This window comes from Heteronotia binoei, chromosome 11, assembly GCF_032191835.1.
Source record: "Heteronotia binoei isolate CCM8104 ecotype False Entrance Well chromosome 11, APGP_CSIRO_Hbin_v1, whole genome shotgun sequence".
In the NCBI taxonomy this organism is placed as follows: Eukaryota; Metazoa; Chordata; class Lepidosauria; order Squamata; family Gekkonidae; genus Heteronotia; species Heteronotia binoei.
This window is the reverse complement of record NC_083233.1, coordinates 47,612,934-47,634,667: the sequence shown is the minus strand read 5'-3', so window position 1 is coordinate 47,634,667 and position 21,734 is coordinate 47,612,934. Positions and strand designations below refer to the sequence as shown.

Below are 21,734 nucleotides of genomic sequence, written 5' to 3'. Positions count from 1 at the left end.
TTGTCTAAAAAATAAACTATGTGGAAATTACCAAGTTTGGATATGCAGTTTTTAAAAACTCCTATGTTAGGTAGCAACACAAAAGTTACCAGCTGTGTGTCCTTGCTTTGTGGCCTTCTGGACCCTTCCCCCTTTCATGTCTTCAAGGCATCGCTGCTTACCATGCAGGGATGCCATTTTAGTTATGGTCCTGATAATCAGCATTATTTCTGCTGAACATTCCACCTCAAATTGCTACCCAATCCTGGGAAAAACCCAGTTGCTTTCACTGCTACGCAAGTGTAGGATGGATTCTGCAGCTGCTTTGTTAGGGAATGTGTCCTGCAGTTGCCTAGCAACTGTCACTCTTTCCCTTTGCCCTGCCCCCACAGTGCTTTGGTGCTGGCAAAATGAGAGTCAAATGTAAAAAGGAGAGAGGAGGGCTGGGAAATGCCACCACCAGCCCACAAAATATGGCAGTCCCACTCAGGCAAGGAGCAAGCATAGAGCAAGAGAGCTAAGGCCAGAATTACGTTGTTGTGCTGCTTTGTGGTTCTCCCCACCCCCCACATGTTCTGTGGCTTGTGTAACAGCTCCCACCTCCCCATAAATGGAAAATGACTGCTTGGCCAGCCAAAAAGGGATTTAAATGGTTGTAGGGTGAATGATAGCAACAGTGAGACTCAAGGCCCTCTCCCTTCAGGGGCTGACTTGGCACAGTAACCTTCCCTGCCCTACCCGTAGTCCTCTAGGGCCTGCGCTGTCTCATGTTGCTCCCTCCTTCAAAACATCCTCATTCAGTAAGATGTCAAAACCCTTCCTTGGAGTCCATTTTAGAGGTCACAGATTGAGCTGAGTTCTGTGCAGCATCCCTTCCCTTTCCCACATTTGTGTCATGCATACAGCTGACTCTGCTCTCCTGCTCCGCCCCATTCCTTCTGCAGCTCATATATTGCCTAGAACCCTTCATCCCTGTTTTCTTCTCACTTTCCATGATCCTCTCCCCTCAAAAAACCTTTCTGCCAGCTTGAAGCTTTGATCTGTACTTGGTTTCGTTAGGGTTGCCAACCTGTAGGTGGGGCCTGGAGATTTCTCCCTATTTCAACTGATCTCCAGGCGAGAGATGTTCCCCTGGAGAAAATGGCTGCTGCGGAGGGTGGGCTTGATAACACTGTACCTTGCTGAGGTCCCTTCCATCTCCAAATTCTGCCCTTTGCAGGCTCCACCCGTGCCAAATCTCCAGGTATTTCCCAACCCAGAGCTGACAGCCCTCGGTATTTGTGTGTCTTGTAGGGAAGAGAAGTGGTTGGTCCCCATATTACCCCTTTTCTTGTCCCTTCTGTATCTCTTGCTGGGGCTGTGTGTCCCGGCTAGCTAAACAGAGGGGGTAGCCATAGCTGGGCTGGTTATTGGTGCCATGTCCTTGTTGGATGGCCAGGCAGCCAGAGAGGCTGCTTGAGGTCAGTGAGGGGTGGGGAGTTAAAGGAGGTAGAGAGCAAGGGTGTATGTATTGGTGGGGGGGCTTCTTGAGTAGCTTGGTTTGACTGATGGCCTCTTTATGTGGGCCACAACGGCCTGTTCCTGTTGCCAAATCCTCTCCCATCTTTATCAATGAGACTAGTTATTTCTGTCTTTAGAGGGATGCCTGGACCACAGTGCAAGGCCACTGTGCTCCCCCCCCCTTTCCCTCGCCCTTTTTCTTCCTATCTGAAACCTTGAGAGCAAGAAGGGATGAATGAGACAGCTGTCTAACAGGGTCAGTCCCTGCTGAGGTCTTGCTGCTTCAAAGACTTGGTTGCTTCCTAACAGTATGACTGTGATCCCGGGTGCAAATTGTGATTGGCCTAAGATTTTCTAGGACGGAGTTGCCTCCAAATGTGTTGTCTGCTTGCCAAGAGGGCAAAGGAAGCTTTCCTTCTGCTGGTGGAAACTGGCTTTGCTAGTGTTCTAGCAATTGACCCCAGCTCAGCTGGGATCCGGCCTAGTACCAGCTCAGTTGGGTGTATGCAGTTGCCAAGGCAACCGGGCAAGCAGACTGACTGCCTCTGGCCCCTCCCCTGCTTTCTGCCTTGAAATAGCATCTGTGCCTGACAGCATCTTTGCTTGCTGGCAGAGGAGGGTGAGGCTGAGTTGGGGCCGGGAGGAAATTCCTGCAGGAGGTGTGGACGTGAAAGAGCCTGGGTGTGCTCCCTCTCTGCAGCCCTCATTAAAACAGGAAAAAAAAAAAAGGCTCCGGGTATCTACTGCTTGCAGCTGTGCCGGAGAGCAGAGTTGAGGCCAGGAGGGGAGTTGCACAGCAGGCTTCTCATGGTGGGAGGGTGGCTTGTGGGCGCCGCCCTCTCTTCCGTGAGTGTGGGGCTATGGCTGTTGCCAAGGAGAGGGAAGGGACTTGCTGCAGGCCTTGGTGGGGCTCAGCGGCCAAGTCCCCTGGGTGGGGCGGTTCCTGCCCAATAGTCTGATTACCAGACTGGATCCAATTAATTCCTTGCTGTTTGCAAGCATTTCTGAAGAGTGCAACCTCTTCAGACCAGTTACATTTCTCCAAGAATAAAAGGTGAGCTGCCCCAAACATATTGAGAGCTCCTCTGTCTCTGGTGCGAGAGCCAAATCCTCAATTCTGGCAGGATTGCCAGCTCTGCGAGGGCAAAGGTCATGCGTTGCCCCACCAACTTTTAAAAATTTGAGGCTGGCTTTTAAAAAATGAGACTTATGAGAGGCATCCTTAATGTTCTTCAAACAAAGTCTTGTGGTTTTGCAATCTTTAAAGGTCACATTTCATGTCGGCAGGAGATAAGTAATGTAAGGGAGAAGTAATCAATGGAAATGGGATTGTGTGGCTTTAGGGCTGTTGTTGGATCCTGGGATGTTGAAATTCTGAGCTGTCATTCAGCAAGAAGAAAATAGCATTGGCAGAGGTTTGGAAGGCTCTCATATGCAAAAGCCTTTCTTCTTTTTCTTTTAAAGAATGAAACATAATTGACCTTGGCTTAGTTTTAATTGTGACTTTTGAAATTTTGCCTCTTTGGGTTTTTTCCCCCTATTAGATGGATGACAGTTAAAACTTCCACATATCCCATCTCCAGATGCTGAGTGTTTCCAGAATCCCTTTGAGTACACATACTCGGGTTTTAGGATGAACCTCTGTTTCTGCAACTGTGGGGGTCTTCAAGAAGGGTTATCTGCCCTGAGTTCAATGCTTTTAGAAAGTGGCTTTTGCCCTTGCTTCCCCACAGATTAGTTCTGCAATCATGCACCTCTGGGGATTCCCCCAGCTTTTCTATGATCTTTCTCAAACCTGTTTTACTCCAGAGTTTTGGGAAAGACTGCAGTAAAGCCTGGATGGCTGTTCTGTAGGTAGGTAAATCTGGATTTTCTGGCCCATATGGCTGCCATTTTCCTTTACCCTTGTCCCTGTAGCAGGCATTTCCTCTCCCTGCCATTTTTTTGGGGGCGGGGAGTGTTAATGTTTTTAAACAGTTACTAGAATATCATTGATATATCATTGTAGTGACAGGTGAGGCAAGTTCCATGAATTCTCATTTTTCATTTTAAGAAAAGGTCTCTATGTTCTTCCTTAGCAGAGATATAAGGAAAAGAGACTTACCTTTTTTTTAAAAAAAATAAAAACTGGGAATCCAGAGAATCTGCTATTGTTACAATGGTCTATCAATGTAATGATAGCCTTCTGCTGATTTTTTAAAAAATTGCAAAAGCCCTGGTGACTGGGGGTGTGGCCACTTTCAGGGGCTTGTAAGGAAATTGAGGGGAAACCAGCTACATGGAGGTGCTGTTGCTCCTGTGCTTTGTCAGAAGCCACAGCAGCAGTGGGGAAAGCACAAAATACCATCTCAGTCTGGAGACACCACTGTGTAGCAGGGGCTGGCATGTTGGCGAGACAGTATGGGACTGAACTGCAGATTTCCCAGAGACAAAGTAGTGACTGCAGTTCACACTTGTCACATGTGCCTGGTATCTTCTCACTCTTTGCTTCCCCTTGAGCTCTTCTGTTAAAGAGCCCCCACCTTCCTCTTCTCTGTGGAGAAAAATCTTCACTCTTTAGAGCAGCACTGATAAAGAGGGGAAAGATTTGGTGCTGGGCCAGGCTGGGGGGTTTATGATACAGTTAATGTGCTATGTCAGGAAAGGCAGCAGTGACTACCATTTTAGCTTTTTCCAGTCTGGTCTATTGTTGGTCGAAGCAATTCCATACCAAGGCTCACAAACAGTACTGGATTTAAACATATTTTATTGTGGTTTTTTTTTTTTTAAAAAAAATTAAGATATGATGGACTTCATGAGCTTCTCCCTGGTTAGCTGTTTGGGATGGCTAATCACTTTCTTTGTGCTAGATTGTCTGCAGAAGACTTACATATTGGCAGGATGGATTTTATCCCCTGCTTTGTTTCCTCCACTATTCTGGTATTTTTCATTTAAAATATTTGCTTTTTTTTTTTTTACCCACACAGATCCACAAAATTGCTTTTCAACAGAACTGTAGAGCTTGTTCGCAACAGCAGCTATGACTGAACAGACTTAAAGAAAATCTAACAAACCTCAGTTAATATAAAGAAAAACCCATAAAGGAAGTTCCACAGCATAGGTGCTACCATTGAAAAGACTGTCCTATTCAGACACCTTACCTTTATATCTTGTCCAATACTGTGCAAACCCTGTCTTATTAATACCCTGTTTGTCCAGAGTAAATGCACCGGACATATTTAGCAGTGTCTTGGCTGCATAGCAGCATGCCAATGCTAGAAAGATCATTGTATGAACGCAAAGGTAGCTTCTGGATATGCTCATTGTTTTAATCTCTGCCGATTGTGTGCATGAGCTCAGAACTAAGCAGCTTGCTGCTAGAGCTTCACCTTCTCCTGATTTTACTACTTTCTTTCTCTCCCCCCCCCCCCCCCCCCGCCGCTAACATGGGAGGAAAAGACTGCTGGCAGTGATGGGGGGAGCTGTAGCAGTAGAGTAGAGGATGAAAGTTGTTGCTGACTGCTTGGCAGGAAAAGGAAACCTCTTCTGTCTTGCATTTCTCTGGATTTAAGAGGAAAAGGGATGTGCAGATGAATAGTGCAGGATGCTCCATGACTTCCATCCCTGGGCTCTGTCCATCACTTCATTTTTCCTCTTGGACTCTGATAACTGAACATGAGCCAAGCTGGGAGAGAAGGGCTGCAGGAAGGTCAACAGCAGGTGTGTGCAGCAGTGCAGGCTTGGATTCAGCTTGTCCCCACTTGTGCTGCCCCTTTCTGCTTTTTATATTGGGCCCTCAGCCATTCCAGCATGGCTCAACAGCACTTATGTTGGCCTTCATCTTTGCTGCTTCAGGAATTCTGCAGAGGGAGATTTCATTTTGGAAGATGAAGAAGCAGCTCTTTCTTTTACAAAACAAAAGACCGAGGGAATTAAACTCTCAACAAAATACTCCAAATTAAGAGAACAGTAAAAATAGAAGATGCTGTTTTCATATTTTGAAAGTGTTGTGTCCTTAAATTTAACAAACCCCAGCTACTACATTTTGATATGTAACAAAGTTAGGGAAAAGGGGTATTCAAAAAGCATTGTTTTGACCATTTAGCAATCCAGAAAACAGAACCTTTTTGAGTGCTTTGTACTAACGTTATGGCGTGCTGCTTATTCAAAGTCACAATGGGCCTGCTGTACATTCTTGATCAATAAAGAGCCATTTTGCACATTAAGTGTCTCTCTTATAGACCAAAACTAGTTTAATGACAGTATCTTCACTCACAAGGAAATTCCAATTGGGGAGGGTAATTAATAATGCCCACTTGTAACTGCTGTCCCTTAAGAAAAGTCCAGTATACTTATCTATTTCTACATTGGTCTAGTGTAAATGCTCCAGTTGATCAGAAGAGAAACGTGTCATTATCCTTAAAATGTTCTCTTTTTCCAAGGCCAGCTACCAATATTGCCTTTGTACAAAGGTGATCTTGATCAGGGCAATATCCTCTAACTATACCCAGACACAGGAACAACTCTGGGATGTGTCTATTAGAAATACACAGAGGCTATGCTTATCTTCCTCGTATTGTTCCAGTTTTAGTCTATGTGCTGCCAAAGCCAGGAATACTATTATTTGTTTATTTGCTTGCTTATTAAGTTTATATCCCACTCTCCCTGCCAAAGCAGGCTCAGGGTGGCTTACAGGCTAATAAAGAACAATTACATAAAACCAATTAAAACAAATATTAAAACAATATAAATATTAAACAATACAGGTGCTGTGTCAATACAATCTTAATATATTAATGTATTTAGTGGTGGCGGAATACAGCATATCTATTTCATATCTTCATAACTGTTATATCCAGGTGTTCCATAGAAACATAGGATCCAGGTCTGTGCTTCAAGGTGGCCAGTTCATTTTATTCAATGCAGCAGTCTCTGGTCTTAACAATCAAAGGCTTGGCAGGAGAGCAGTCTTACAGGCCCTGTGGAATTGAAGAAGATTAGAAGAGCATGCCTGAACGGAGAAGGAAATTGTGGGCATCAGAGAACCAGTGTGTATAGTGGTTAGAGCATCAGACTAGGATCTTGGAGATCCAAGTTCAAATCTTCATATTGTCATGGAAACTTGTTGGGTGACCTTGGACCAGTCACACACTTTCAGCCTTGCCCACCTCACAGGGATATCGTGAGGATAAAACAGGAGAGGAAAACTATGTAAGCTGTTGTAGTTCCCAATTCGTGTGAAAGGTGGGATACAAATGAAGTAAATACATAAAGTTTGTTTTTAACATCAGCATTTGTTTTTAACTTTAGTAATATGGGTGATCTCTTCTCCATTGCCATCATTTTCAGGAGTGGTCAGCTGTGGTCCAAATGCTTCAAAAGCTTTGGCAAAATCAGGAGGTAACTTTACTCTCAGTAAAGATAATATTCTGATGTGAAAGCTCATGATTAATACCATTCAAAAATATGTGCAATCTTAACAAATAGATGCAAGTGGAATCTCTTGCAGGCCAAATTAACTCAGCACCTTTCCCCAGACCATCAATCCAGTGTTCAGTAATGCTCATAACTGCAAGTTTTTGTGCGCAGATGTCAGCTGTTGGAAGAACCATTGCTTCATTTTCTTGAAGACATTTTCAAATGTTAAATGCCATCCTCTTCACAGGCTGCCAAATTGGAGGGAAATGCATTTTGCCAGTGTGAGCAGTGTATGTCAGAAATGGGCAAAGTGTTTGCTTCAGTGTCTCTCTACTGAGCATTGTATAAGTGTTTGATTCTCCTTAACTGACTTCTTTTGCCTCTAAACTGCTCTTTCCCAAATTCTGAAAAATTTCACACATTTCATTGTAAGAGTCAAGAATGTAGATGGAGCACATTGATGTTTAAATGAGCAAATGTGCACATTTCTTTGATTTCCATCGTTTATTTCAAACTCAGACATTTTGAGTCAGTATAGATAGAGCTGGCAATATGCTTGACTGCAGATCTCTTCGAAGGGGTTGCTCTGCGATGCCCTTCCTTGTGGATGTTCTTTCTCTAATAGAATTGCATGGGAGATAACATGGATGCTCTGGAAACTTCTATCTCCTCTGCATTTTGGGCAGCTGAGTGCTGTTGGGATTTCCCTCTGAGCCTGGCATTGACTGTCTTGTGCAGGAGGCTTTAGAACAGCCTCTCCAGAACTTGGTGAGCCAGCCCTGATATTCTTGCCTACTCTGCTGCTTCCTCCTTCTTGTGTGGGATCCCCTGCTTCTTGAAAGCAAAAGCAGTCAGCATTTATCTTTCCTGTTCTCTCAGATGGAGTCCCAGAGGCTGTGGGAGAGGAAGTGACGAGTGCAGCAGCTCCTTTTGGGTGTGGAAGCAGAGTCTGGAGAAGAGGGTCTCTGTTGACAGGTGGGTCTCTCACCCCCTAATTAGCCATGCAGACAAGTGAGTAGCATCATTATTTCTTTTTTGCACATGAGGAAACGGAGGCACAGTGAAAATGAAGACTGGCTGTTATGCTGGCTCTGTCCACACTGTGGTCTCCTATGAAGCCAGATATTGAGACCAGCCACTCCTCAGACCACTGAAACATGCCTGGCTAGATCTGTTCCTCATCTTGCAGTTACCTCTGGAAAAGGAGCCTCTTGATTCTGACATGTTCCCAAACAATAGCTCAGAGAGGATTGGGAGAAACAAGTCCTTCCATGAATTATGTCCCCAGAGATGGGGAGAGGACAGGAAGTGGGATGATTTGTGAAGGAGAGCAGCTCAGCCTTTGGAGTAGAGAGAGGGCAGAACAATGAAAAGAGGCTTCCTTGGTGCAGAACTAATGTATGGACTTTTTTGTCTCAAGGTGCAGTGAGAGCTAGGTGTGCAGGATGACAAATTCATGAGCCATTTCTCCCTGGCTGTTAGCTGCAACCTCCCCCCCCAAAAAACAAAACAAAACAAAAAACAACCCCACCAGCTTCTTTGTTAGAGTGATACAACTCTGAGCTCCAGAAAACAGCAAGAGGGGGATGGCTGGAGAAATTCTGGCAAAAGGGGAATTGCCTTCTTGGTTGGTCCTGATGTACTTGGCCCAGTGCTTAACTAGCACTCCCTCCCTTTCTTTCCCCTCCTGGTTAGAAGAGCCATGCTGCATCACATGAGACAACAGTCAGAGAAAGTTCAATGGGGGGTTGTTCCGCATGGAATCAAAGCCCCTCTACTCTTACAGGGTTAAATTTGATGTGTCAGAAACCCTGCATTTCAGGAGGCAGGAAGTGGCTATTTTGCTGAAGGGTGTGGGAGCAATGCCTAATAAAGTGGTCTTGTAAACTGAAAGAGCAAAAGGCAAGCCCTTTTGCCTTCTGTCCTGTTCTGTCCTTTTTAAAATATGAATTTTTTTAGTGTTTTTATACAATGAAATAAAAAAGAAGAAACAAAGCAAAAAAAAGAACAAACTGTAGAAGCTAAACAGCAGATCAGCCAACACAGAAACAAGAAAAAGGAATGATACCTGATTTTCTCTGTTACAGAAAGCCATATTACAACCCTAGTCTGAAATCAGACAAAAGGGAATATATTACCTTTCTTTGCTTTTGAGTCTTCAAAACCACATCATCAGCTTGACTTTTTTTCCATTTTACGCAAGAAGTCTATAAAGGGTTTCCATGTCTGTATAAATTTGAGATAAGCCTTTTTGTTTATCATAACATAAGTTTGGCCATCTCTGCAGGCTCCATCATCTTGACTAGCCATTCCTCTATGGTAGGTAATAACAAAGGTTTTCCATGGTTGTTCTTCTGTCTTAAGGGAGGACTGGTTGTGATCCCTCAGCAGTAGGAGTCTGCACATATGCAGAAGCACACTTCACTCTACACATAACCCTGGCCCTGTTGTCAACAAAAGATTCTGGACTTGAGCTCTCCCATCAATGAAGCTTTGTAACACAACCCATGCCATTTTCAGGCAATGGGGAAGACTGAACAGGGTAGAATCTTAGCTTTGGGGAAGGAGCTATGGATCAGTTGCAGAGCCTACTTGAAGCTCCTTAGTTCAATCTTGGCATTTCCCAGGACTGGATCTATATGTTTTTTTGAGGTGGGGGGGGGCCAAAATTAAAAAATGACACCCCCTTATGGGCCCATTCTATCTTACCCAATTTGGCCCTCCCTCTGGTGGCGCCCAGGGGAAGAGCCCCCTCTGCTCCCCCCTAGATCCGACCCTGGCATTTCCAGTTGAAGGATCTCAGGCAACCTGTCGTGGAGAAGAAAGTGAGAAACGAGAGATCTGCTGTGCAGCAGAGCAGTACTGATGAAGTGTCTGATTTGGTATAAGGCAGTTTTTTTGGGTTGGCATCTGAAAATTGCCAGGAACTCTTTAGAAAAGTGCCATAAAAGAGTCCCAGAGGGTGAGTCACTTGGGGTCAGGCCTTCTTATTTGAAAGAAACGGGGGAGCAGTCGTGTATACGCTTTGCTGGTAGGGGACTGGACATTTGTTTCCATGAGAAAGAGCCATTCCGTGAAATTTGTATGCTGCTATCCTTGAAGAAAGGATTGTCTCTCACACTCATATGTCATCAGGTTCTGACCATTGTAGGAGATGTTAGAGAAACTCTGACCAGAGAGACCCTGCCCAGAGGCAGTGGAGCCATCGAACTCCTCATGTTTTCCTGGAGCAACTGATAACAAAGAATGGACCATGTTATGTATGAGAAAGTCTGAAGTCAAGACTCAGTGGATCTGGCCTTCCCTTTCACACTCAGGAGCAAAAGCAACTAGTTAGCTGCCTGGGTTGTGTAGACCAAGAGGGATGTCCAGTTGACAGGGCATAGTGGTCCTCTCTAAAATTTGGGTTTTGAGAGCAGTTGATGCATGCGCTAATGCTTGCCTACCGTGCATCAGCTGTGACACTAACTGTGGCCTTTCCTGAAAGACCCTGATCTTGCCACAGTTATCCACTCTTCAAGTTAGAGTGCTGCAGCCTGTCCTGCATGAGACCACCTTGGAAGAATGTCTAGAAATTTCAGCTGGTTCAAAATAGACCCGGTTATTACTGGATGCTTCTCCACTTGATGACATTTCAACCAGTACTTAAAGATTTTCATGGGCTACTGCATTGTTTTTTTCCAGAGTGCCAGTTCTTAGCTTTTAAAGCAGCCTAGGCTGAAAGTAGCCAGAGGGAGGCCTGCTCCCATATGGACCTGCCCTTCTGCTGGCTCCCCGAACCCCCACTTTCATAAATAACATGGTTAGTTGACAGAGATTGAGCCTTCTGTGTGATGACATCCAGACTTTGGTAACCTACTCTTCTGGTGTTTATCAAGCACCCACTGTTGCTCTTTGAGGTGCCTGTCTCATTTTTATTCGGCCCTTCCTTCAGGGATCTCAGGGTGGCTTTAATGTTCTCCCCTCCTTTATTTTATCTTCAGCAATCCTGTGAGCTGGGTTAGGCTGAGAGAGAATAAGGACTGGGTCACCCAGCAGCTTTCATGGTTGAGGTCAGATACTCTGCCACTACTTATCCCTGGAACAAAACTTTTTAAAATGCAGCCACACCTTTCATGGTGTTGGATATTTTAAGGAGAGACTGCCTGCTTCATCTTGTTCCTTATTGAAGTGGATTATTTTGTTTTAGCATAGATTAAGTGGAAAGAGGGTACAAATCTGTTAATAAAAATATTGCATAAATCTGTCGTTATGTATATTATTTTGCTTCTAATGCATACATATGACTGTTGTCTGTGACTCTGAGACACTTGTGTCCAGCTTCTTAATGGCTGAATGGTCCAATAAAAGCTTTGCTTCACTTATCTGGTTGGGCCAGTTGGTGCTTAAACATGTGTATGTTTGAATGTGTGTTTGTGGAATATTTAACTTCTGTTACGGGAAACGTCCTGTAATTGTGGGACCTGTGAGGCAAGTTTCTGTGAAGGGAAGTACACCCTTCCACTCCGCTGGTGCTGGACACACATGCTGGCACAGCAAATTTGCAGACAACTTCAGTTAGTTCTGGAGACCCATCACCCCAAGAGTTTAAAGGCTAAGCATGGGGAAGAAAGAATATTAAGTGCTTTGCCCTCAACCTCTTAAATATGCCTAGGATGCTGTGGAATATTCTTAAGTATTACTAAAATGAACTGCATACTACTAAAATAAAAGGCCACCCTGCTTTATCTAAACTGAAATAGAAGAAGACTGCAGATTTATACCCTGCCTTTCTCTCTGAATCAAAGTCTCAGAGCGGCTTACAATCTCCTTTATCTTTTCCCCTCACAACAGACACCCTGTGAGTTAGGTGGGGCTGAGAGAGCTCTCCCAGAAGCTGCCCTTTCAAGGACAACTCCTATGAGAGCTATGGCTGACCCAAGGCCATTCCAGCAGCTGCAAGTGGAGGAATGGGGAATCAAACCCAGTTCTCCCAGATAAGAGTCCACACACTTAACCACTACACCAAATTGGCTCAAAAGAGCAAGAAAGACCAACATTGTCTGGAGGAGAAAAGACAGAGAGAGCTGTACCCTTCCCCCCTACATACACACAATATACACACATGCATAAACCTAGCCTGCCTCTGCCAAGGACATGCCTCTTGCATGGTGATGGGATTGCACATCTGCATGCAGGTTTCATAAAGTCTTTGCTCCTGGGAGACTCCCATCTTGTTTCATCCAGTCTGGTGCAGGCAACACTGTGGAAGACCAAAAGGCAAAAATTTCTGGTGGGGTTTCCCCTTGCTCTCCTACTGTGTTGCCAGCCCTTAATTCCCATGAGCTGCTGGCAGTGTCTGTCAGGCATCTTTGCCTAACAGTGGTGGAGCAGAGTTTAAAGACAGGTGCTTGTCAGAGACTATAGAGGTCTTATAGTTGCGATGGGGATATTGCTGTTCCCAGCAGTGAATGGGGAGGGGGGAACAGTGCTCAGAAGTGGGCACCTTTGGTTAGTGGAGCAGAGAGTGTCTCTTCCTGTGGACTACGGTTGTTCTTTGAGCACAGAAGTTGTGATATTCTCTCTGTAGTGTGCTGAGCAGTGCCTGCAGACCTGGGAGGGGTACCTGTGGAACACCTGTAGACCCAATTGAGTAACTTTTTAAAAAAAATTAGGATATATTAAATTCCCTTTGAGTAGTCAAGGAATTGATTGGGGTAAAACCCAGCTGCCTGGGGAAACAAAAGTTTGTTGGCAGATCTCAGAATTGAGATTGTGGAGCTGTAGGTCTCTTTGAAGAAGGCATATGGAACATACAAATATACCGTAGAACTCCCAGCCACAGGATGTTACTGAGGGAGTAATCTAATCTAACAAACTTCTAAGTGAAACTGGGAACCTTTGTCAAAGGGTAACAGATTCCTTGCTTTAGAGCAAGCTGGATATTAAGTAGGGGAAGATGATCCAAAGATTGTCAATATCTAACACTCAGCACACCCCTTTTAAAACTCCGTGCCAAATCTGTGCAGTGTTCATACTGTTTGAGATCTATTTAGTTATTCCTCTGGGGTGGGCAAAGCTTCTACTTTTGTGCATCATGCTAAGCTGGGAAATATATAATTTGCCTGCCTTGCTGCAAAAACTTAAAGGAAGCTGCAATTTTTTTAAGGGACTGAGAAATAGTTAAATTTGAGAGGCACACCTGGAAGGTCCTGGCTCAGTGGTCCTTGTGGTGGTGGAGGAGGAGCCAGTTACCCCCTGTGGCACATGCTGCTGGGACAGGGAATGAAGCAGAAGCAGGATTGGGATGCACATGCAGTGGCTCCCCCCCCAGCTCAGGAGCATGGGCTGGAGTTGGAATCTCTCCATATACAGAAAAAGCAAGTGGGACTCCAGTGGCACCTTCAAAAGTATCCATATTTATTCCAGCGCGAACTTTTGTGAGTCAGTGTTCATCAGATGTGTAGAGAGGGAGTCTGGGTTGCTTGGAACTCAGACTGAGGGTATGGTTTTCTCTGATAGAGGAAGGAAAGTTCTGTGGTCCACAATTATTTGATTTATTTACTTACCCAGTAGGAACCTAAGGCAGTTTACATTGTTCTCCTCTCATCCTCATAACCACCCTGAAGTAGGTTGGGCTGGGAGAGAGTGACTGGCCGAAGGTCACCCAGCAGGCTTCCAGGCAGAGTGGGGTTTCATACCTGGGTCTCCCAGATTGTAGTTCAATACTCTAATCACTACACTGCACTCTGGCTGTCACAAGAGGAATGGCCCATCACCAAAGAGTGCAGAATGTGCAGTGTTGTTAGCTCATGACACTAACCAGCCACTTCCTGCTCAAATGTGCTTTGATCCCATTGCCTCTCTCTCCACCCCCCTGGGGGAGGCTGCTACAGTGTGGATTAGGTTTGACTGGGGTAGGGGTAAGAAGAGGGGCTGGGTGTGTGTACTTCACAGGAGCTGGAATTGCTTGCTGACCATGGGTGGAATGGTGTGTGTGTGTGTGTGTGTGTGTGTGAGACGGGGGGGGGGGGGGGACATGTTTGGCCTGCTCATTCCCTCTTCTGCAACTATGAACAAGCTAGCCTGGATGGGGTTTTTTTCCTCCTTTGTGCTGTTCCTGGATGTGTTAGCTTTTTCTTCTGAATTCCCAGTTGTTTTCTTTTTCTATGCCCACTTGTATTGGTTTACTTCTTTCTCCCACTAAGAATGCATGAGTTGAACTCTTAGTTTACATCTTACTCTGTTTTTTTTAAATTTCACAGCCCTTATGCAAAATGGGATGAGGGGACAGCAAAGCAAACAGAGAGTGTACAAAGCTTCATGGAGCACAGACACCCCTGTACACTCATACACACTCTACAATTCTTAGGTGCCTTTTCCTGTAAAGGATCAGCATGGATTGGGTGGCTTGGGTAGCCTAAATAGGTCTTAATTGGGAGGAAGTTAACACCAACCAACAAGTTCTTTATGTATTTAAGAAAAGGAATGACTTGGCTATCATATCGCCAATTAACATTCAGCACAAACTGGGTCTCATGAACATCTTGCAGGGCGGGTTCTTGGACATGTTGAGGGAGCTGCTGCATGGAGTGAGGCTATGCAGCTATCTGAATATTCCTGCAGCCCTGGTCAGTCTTTTGAGCAGACTGTCTTATGGTTGTTGCTCCAGCCCTGGAGTAGCCCACTGGTATGGACAACAAAGGGGTTGCCAGAGGTACAACTGTGTCAGGACTTCCTTGAACCCCCATTTAAGGTGATAGCTGGCAGAATTTCATAGACATGCCTGTTAAGACTTTGTCTGTACAACTTTGTCTGTCTATAACTGGTTTTGCACATAGAACACCCTGAAAGATTAAAAGTGGGATCAAGAGTGCATTCACAGCAGACCGAGACCTGGAACTTGAGGCTTTGTGGTGCTGGGACAGGTCATCGATAAAGTGTTGTGCTGATTAGCTTAGCTCTCCAGCAGTCTTCCGTTGTCATGTTGTGTTGGAGTGGGGAGGGGAGGGGGGGCAGGACTGTCACATACTTCTGTGCAGTGTTGATCCTGAGCTGCATTATTGGTTATGTTCTGGATTACTGAGCATGGGCTGTTGTTGCTTGGTTTTCCAGTGCCCCAATAGTGACATAGACCCTGCCCTATTCTAACCACTAAATACATCTCCACTGGATTTCCCCCCCCCTCCCCTCACCAAGAGGAAGGGCGGAATCAAACACAAACATAAGCTCAGAAGGTCAGAAGGAAGGGTTCCGTGTGGGTGCCTGTCTACAGTCTACCACTGATGGATAGCTAGATTTTCCTTTCCACTGAAGAATGTTTCCTTCTATTTAAACTTCTATGACGAACACTTTTTCTAAGATGTGAAAAGTTCTGCTGTGTAGTGGTGAATTGCTGCTCCAAACTTGGGATATGATGTACCAAGCAAGTAGAAGGGCAGATGCCTTGAAATAAGGATTAGGTGCAATGCTTCCTCTAAGCTGTGAGGTCTTGTGAGCAAAAATTCTACTTCATTAGCTACTGGCATTAAAGCTATGAGCTACGGCATAAATTAGTTTGCTCTGAAGCCATTTCTCCTGAGCTAAGACAAAACTCTGTGAGCCAGAGGCTAAAACAGTGTGAGCTAGCTCACAATGACTCAGCTTAGAGGGAACACTGATTAGGTGGTACCTCTCCCAATTTTTGCGGATCTCTGTTTGGAAGGAGAGGGATTGGGCTAATGATCTATCCCAATGATTACTTTGTTGGGAGTCAGGCAGCTGGCTCCGTCTGCTTCCACCCTGAACTGTGGCCAAGGGACTCTTGCTGTTCAGATGCAACGTCAGTTGGGAACCTTTTTCTCTGCAATTGGATACTTCCATTTAAGATGGTTCCCATGAGCCCGTATGGGAAAGGGCAGAATATAAGTCAACCAAATAAATAAATAAAACCTGCTGGACAAGTCCTCTTTTGGTTTGTTGATGATGGTTGACCCTAGCACAGTTGTAGCATTTAGAGGACTACATGTAAGGCAGGGTTGTATCCAGGGTTGATTCAGGGCACAAGCAATCACAAGGACATACGGATGCCCAGTTACTGGAGGTGTGTGTGCATGCATGTAGTTGATCATCCATTTGTGGGGATCTTTGGACTTACACAGCAACTCCTTTTATGATGCTGAAGATGGATGTTCTGCTTCAGCCCAGTGAGCAGTAGCCAGCTTATACCAGACTAGAAATCTGGTTGAAGTTTTTAGGGCAGATGTTGGGCAAGCTCAAAACTGTTAATTGCCTTGTGGAACAAATTCTTTAAATTGTCCAGTACAGTAAATGATGGGAAGGCAACAAGGTTCTCCTTTGTCTCCAGGATTTATTCTGTTTGCTGTCCCCAGACTTTTGAAAGGAAGAGGTAGTTCCTGTAGTTGCAGGAAGGTCAGACTAACCAGGGATTCCTGGATCGTGTCTGGGTAGGAATGTCTTGCCCTGACCTGGATAGCCAGTTTGATGTAGTGGTTAAGTGTGCGGACTCTTATCTGGGAGAACCAGGTTTGATTCCCCACTCCTTCACTTGCAGCTGCTGGAATGGCCTTGGGTTAGCCATAGCTATCGCAGGAGTTGTCCTTGAAAGGGCAGCTTCTGCCCCACCCACCTCACAGGATGTCTGTTGTGGGGGAAGAAGATAAAGGAGATCGTAAGCCACTCTGAGACTCTGATTCAGAGAGAAGGGTGGGGTATAAATCTGCAATCTTTTAACCTGGTCTTGTTGGATCTTTGCTGCTAAGTAAGTTTAGCCCTGGTTGGTATCTGGATGGGAGACCACCAAGGAATGCCAGGGTTGCTATGCAGAGGCATGCAATGGAAAACCACTCCTTGCCTTGAAAACCCCATAAGGGTGCCATAAGTCAGTACAAGGGGTGGGGGAAGGCTTAGATCATGAAGCTGTATTTCTACTGACAGTTTGTCTATTTCTTATGGAAGCTTCTGTGGGGGCCTAAAAAACTGAACATTGTCTCTTAGGAAAGACAACTGTCAGACATCTGGAAGGTTCCTGTTACTCCCTGCATTACACTGGGGTGTGTTGGAAATGAGAGAGGGAGAAAGAGAGAAGCATTGCTGAGGAGGCCATTTTTGCCAGCTCACAGCCTAGGGTGAAATCTAGTTCACTAAGACATTTTGGGAAGAACCACAGGGAGGCCTTAGTGTACATCTTTTTTCCAGTGAATTTGGGCCCTTACCCCTCCCCATCTTCCTAGTAGTAGCAAATGTTGCATTTGAAGATCTACACTCCACCCCATCCCTCCCTTTGTGCCTCAGCCTATAACTGCCCTCTTGGGTGCCCACATGACCAGCTCTGGCAGTAGTCCAGAGGTGGCAGAGGGCTATTTACATGATTTTGCAGTCTGGCCCTTGTGGCTGGCGGATCAATGGACACGTGAGTCCTCCTGTCTCCTGCCACAGCACCTGGACATGCAGCAATGATGTAGTCCTCCTCCGATCGTGGATGCGCCACGGAAACTGGATTGGGCTCAGCGCAGTTAGTCAATGGAAAATTGAGATGGTTGTTGTGCCAGTCCTGGTGCAATGAATCCTCTTTTTGCTAGGGAGCCTGGCCAAGTTGGCTGTGCCCAATTCTGTAGCTTCTGAATAGGCAAGCTGTCATGCAGCTCTAGTGTGACCTCTCTCAAGTCTGTGCTACCCATAAATAACAGGGCCCAAACACAGGCAACTCTCTCACCCCACCTATCCTTGCCCCCCCCCCCCCAGCTGGGCCTCTACAAGGTTTTGTTTGCTGAGGCGAGGAAAGGGGAGGGTGGAGTCTTGCCAGTGAGGCTTTTCATTCCTGTCTCGCCCACTGCCCAAGCCCCAGCCTGCAGAAGAAACAGCCCCAGCAGCTGCCCCAGAGGGTGGGGCTGGTCTCCTACACATCTTGTGCTTTGCTTTAGGCCAAGCTTATTACAAACTGCTACACACATGCTTGGTTACAGGGCTGTGATTCAGTTATGGAATGATGCTGACCAAATTGGGTGAGACAGGTTTTCTTCCTGTATATGCGAACAGTGGAAAATGGAGGGGACTGTTATCTAACACAATAGGGGGTGTGAAGCTTGGGGCATGGTAGGTAGGGATGGTTGTGAGCTACAGCTTGCCAAAACATGGATTTATGCTTCCTCTTCATTTCAACTACTGCACTCCTGCTAAAAAAGAAAGGCTGGTTCCACTCTGCATGGCTGATTCCTGCTTCCCAAATCTCTTTTCCAAGCACCAGGTGGCTTGTTAGCACCTTCACTCCTCTTTCTTAGTTTTGAGCCCCCTCTGTCCAATCACACTGCCAATCACACTTGCCCACTGCCAATCACACTTGCCCACTGGCAATCACACTGCCTCTTCCAGGTATTTCACTCACCATTATCTACACTTGTGGAAGCTGAGAATTTGACAAATTGAAGCAAGTTTTCTCCAACTCCGCACTCGCTTGGCAAGATAGCCATGATTACACTGTGTTAGCAGTAAGCAGGGCTGTGTCTTTGCCCAACTGCTCTGCTGAAGGCCTTGGCTTCCTAAAGTAGGTCAGGTTAAAATGGTGGCCACAGGCCCAGTCTTTCAAGGCAGGACTGAATTACAGTAGGCCCTCCGATTGGTCTGGCTCAGGCCAAATCCCTGGGAGGGAATGAAGAGGCTTCTTGGGGGTGACGTTGCACCCAGACCTCTGCCAGTTCAAATGATAACTGAATCCCAGTGAAAGGGGTGTGTGGAGCTGTGCTGTTTCATATTTCAGTGGGTAGGGGAGATGGAAATAAGCTTCAGAACTGGTTTCTGAGGCTCTTGCTTGAATTATCCAAATGGTTAGAGTGGCTGACTAGGATGTGGAAAACCCAGGTTCAGATCCTCACTGTGCCATGGAAACTTGCTGGATGACCTTGGGCCAGTCACATACTCTCAACCTGATCCACTTCACAGGGTTGTTGTGAACATAAAATGGAGAGGATGATGTAATCTACTTTGGGTTCCCCATTGGGGAGAAAAGTGGGGTGCAAATGAAGTTAATAAAACAAATGAAGTAAATAAACACATGTGCTGTTATTAGGGCTGCCAGCCTCCAGGTGGGGCCTGGAGATCTGCTTTCACAACTGCTCTCCAGCTGACAGAGATCAGCTCCCCTGGAGAAAATGGCTGCTTCATGCTGAGGCTTCTCCCTTCCCCAAACCCTGCCCTCTCCTGTCTCCACCCCCAAAGTCTCCAGGTATTTTCCAACACAGACCTGAAACTCTAGCTGTTATCCTTTATTATGACTAATGCCAACCTGCATACTTATCCCACCATCCTTTCAAGGAACTGCAAGTCGCCCTCTTCCCTGTTCTATCCTCACAACAACCCTGTGAGGTAACTTAGCATGTTAGAGTATGTGACCAGCCCAAGAGCACCTGCAGAACACTGCCTCCAAGTAAATAAGAACCTCTGCCCCTGTGCCCTTGCATGCTGCAGATACCTATGGAATCGTTTCTGGGGCTGGAGCTACTGGCCCTTGCGGGCCGGCCCGGGGGGGGGGGGCTTGGCATTTAACTGCAACGTGAGTATACGAGGGAGCCATCCTTCCCGCCACCCTCCTCCCTTCCTGGCGCCCAGGTGCCCGGTCAGGGCTCCACGGTAAGGCACCGACAGTGGAGGTGGCGCCACCGTTGCCATAGCGAGCCTTCCCGAGCCCGTTGGCCAACGAGGGACGACGCCTCTCGTCCTTCCCACCCTTCCGGAGCAAGCCAGTGTCCTATTTACAACGACGCCGCCCGCGCCCAGGGAGGGCGCGGCCCTGGGCAACGCCCGCCTCCTCCTCCTCGGCTAGGCCTGGCCAAACCCTCCCCAGGGTGGGGCTGCCAGTTGCACACACCCAGCCAGCAGCAGCAGCAGCGACCCTAGAGTGCATCGTACAGGCTAAGGAGGTGGAGGCTGCTCGCTCGCCTGACTCGTTCCGGTTGCTCGTGTCGTGCTCCGCTTGCCACCGATCGCCGGGCTCGCTGCAGCCCGTCTGCTCGTGTCCGCCGCGTCCTTCGACCAGCCCGGTTCGGGATGATCCTCCCCGCGGAAGGAACGAGCGCCGTGCACGGGGCCTGGGCGGTGAGTTGAGCGGCTGGCTCGGCTAATACATGCCCGGAAAGGAAAGTCCCGGCCCAGGCGCCCCGAAGGCTGCGCCCGGGAGCGTTCCGAGGTTGGGGCGGCAGCTTAGAGGAGGTCGCCTAGAGCATGTACAGAGTGCGCCGGATCGGAGGGGGAGCCTTTCAATTACGGCAGCTCTCCGCTGTGTCTTTTAGGATGGTGGGGTAGGTCATACTTGGAAGCAGGCCACCAACGAGTTTTGGCACCTTCAGTATGGGCAGGCAAGAGCCGTGTGGTTGTGTGCCTCAAGCCCCAATTCTTGCTTTGCTGTAGTCAGGCTAACATGGTCCCTCCTGTGAAACCACCGCCTCTGGTGGCGGTCCGCCTCGCAGGTTGTTCCTTCTAAAGTTAGGACAAGTCATTCTTAGCTGCTGGACAGTGTTAGGACATTGGCTTTCAGTAGGCACCGGCAGCTACAGTGAATCTGGCCTGCAAGGCCTGGGGTCTCCACACCCCCACGCCCCCATGCTGGCAATGAAGCATTGTCTATAAGTGTCCACTAAATGGACCCTAGCGCAATAAAACATCTGTGTGTGTGTTTGGGGTGGGTGTCTATGAATATTAATTGCTGGATGTAAACCTTAGTGGACAACAGCATTCTGTGAACTGTGTTTTTGGCTACTGTTGAAAGGATGCTAGGTGCCATTGACCCTTGGTCAGATCTGTCACTGGCAGGGCTCTTCTGAGGTTCTTGCCAGGCAGTTGGTGGTGGTGAGGCTGCCTCCCCTGGCTTTCTCTCTCATGCACCCGATGCCTCTCTGTGACCTTTTCGCTTCTGCAGAACTTCATTGCAGAGGCGGGGCAAGGAGTGGCATGGGGTGGGCATGGGGTGAAAATCAACTCTAGTAACAAAGTGAAGCCGATCAGCTAGTAGAAATGACTTTGGACTCAAGTTTTAACCGCTGAGTTCCTAGCCAATTGATTTGGTTACATTTTCTTCAGTCAGTGCTTTTAAGTTTTTGGACACTGGGGGGTGGGGGGAGATCTGAAAATACCAGGCTGTGGTTATTTTTCTCTGCACAAGTTGCAGTCTTAGAGAGGTACATTCCAAAGCTGTTATGCCAACTTAAGTCTGGTGTCAAAAGGGTAAGAGGCACTTGCACGCTGTGGTCCAGGAGGGTCTGGATGGGTTTTGCCCCATTATAGGCAGCTGTCCAGTGGGCAAAAAGAGATGGTGTCTCCTTCTGAAAGTGAGCCTTACCTGCAGTGTGCATAGGTTTCAGTGTTGTGAAACCAGCCCACTGGCATCTTAAAAGCCGAATAACACTCATTCCAGCATGTGCTTGCCTGAGTCAGCTCGTTTCTCCAGCTGCATGTTGTGTTTTGACTGGCAAGGAAACAGTTAAGCAACCGATGGCATTTAAATAGTTGGCGTCATGGCTTCACGTCTGGAGTTACGCCCCACCAAGGCGAGGTGTGTGGACAATCCCCTCCCCCTCCCTTCTGCAGGCTTCTGTCTGCTCTGTTAGTTTGCCCTGAGTTAGTTTAGGTTTCTGGGGTTTGAATAATGTAGTACTTACTGATTGGGCTGTCCTTACAGGAGGAAAAGCTCAGTCCCTAATGCACCATCTTCACTAGTGAGGGGACTTGCAAGCTGCCCTCAAGTATAGTGGGACCCATTGTCCTGGAAAGGATAAGAGGCAGTCTTAGCTGTAAGACCCACTGGTGCTGCCACAGAGATGGTGCTGGTTCATGTAGTTAGCTGACGCCTTAGAACTGGGGTTGATGATCCCTCCACCCAGATAATTTGG

General features: G+C 46.9%; 1 protein-coding gene across 3 annotated transcripts in view; it reads left to right on the top strand.

The window, feature by feature from the left end:
• The window catches only part of KLF8 (KLF transcription factor 8), a 61,549-nt gene that overhangs the window by 21,962 nt on the left and 17,853 nt on the right, over nucleotides 1-21,734 (top strand). The window contains exon 2 of one of the 3 annotated variants that reach the window (XM_060249459.1): nucleotides 7,756-7,851. Coding sequence is in view for 1 of the 3 variants with exons in the window: in XM_060249458.1 (XP_060105441.1) it covers nucleotides 19,897-19,944 (48 nt within the window). In the remaining 2 variants the exon portion in view is untranslated. Of the gene's footprint in view, nucleotides 1-7,755; nucleotides 7,888-19,632; nucleotides 19,945-21,734 lie in introns of those variants that run through there. The other 2 variants (XM_060249460.1, XM_060249458.1) reach the window with 2 other exon arrangements.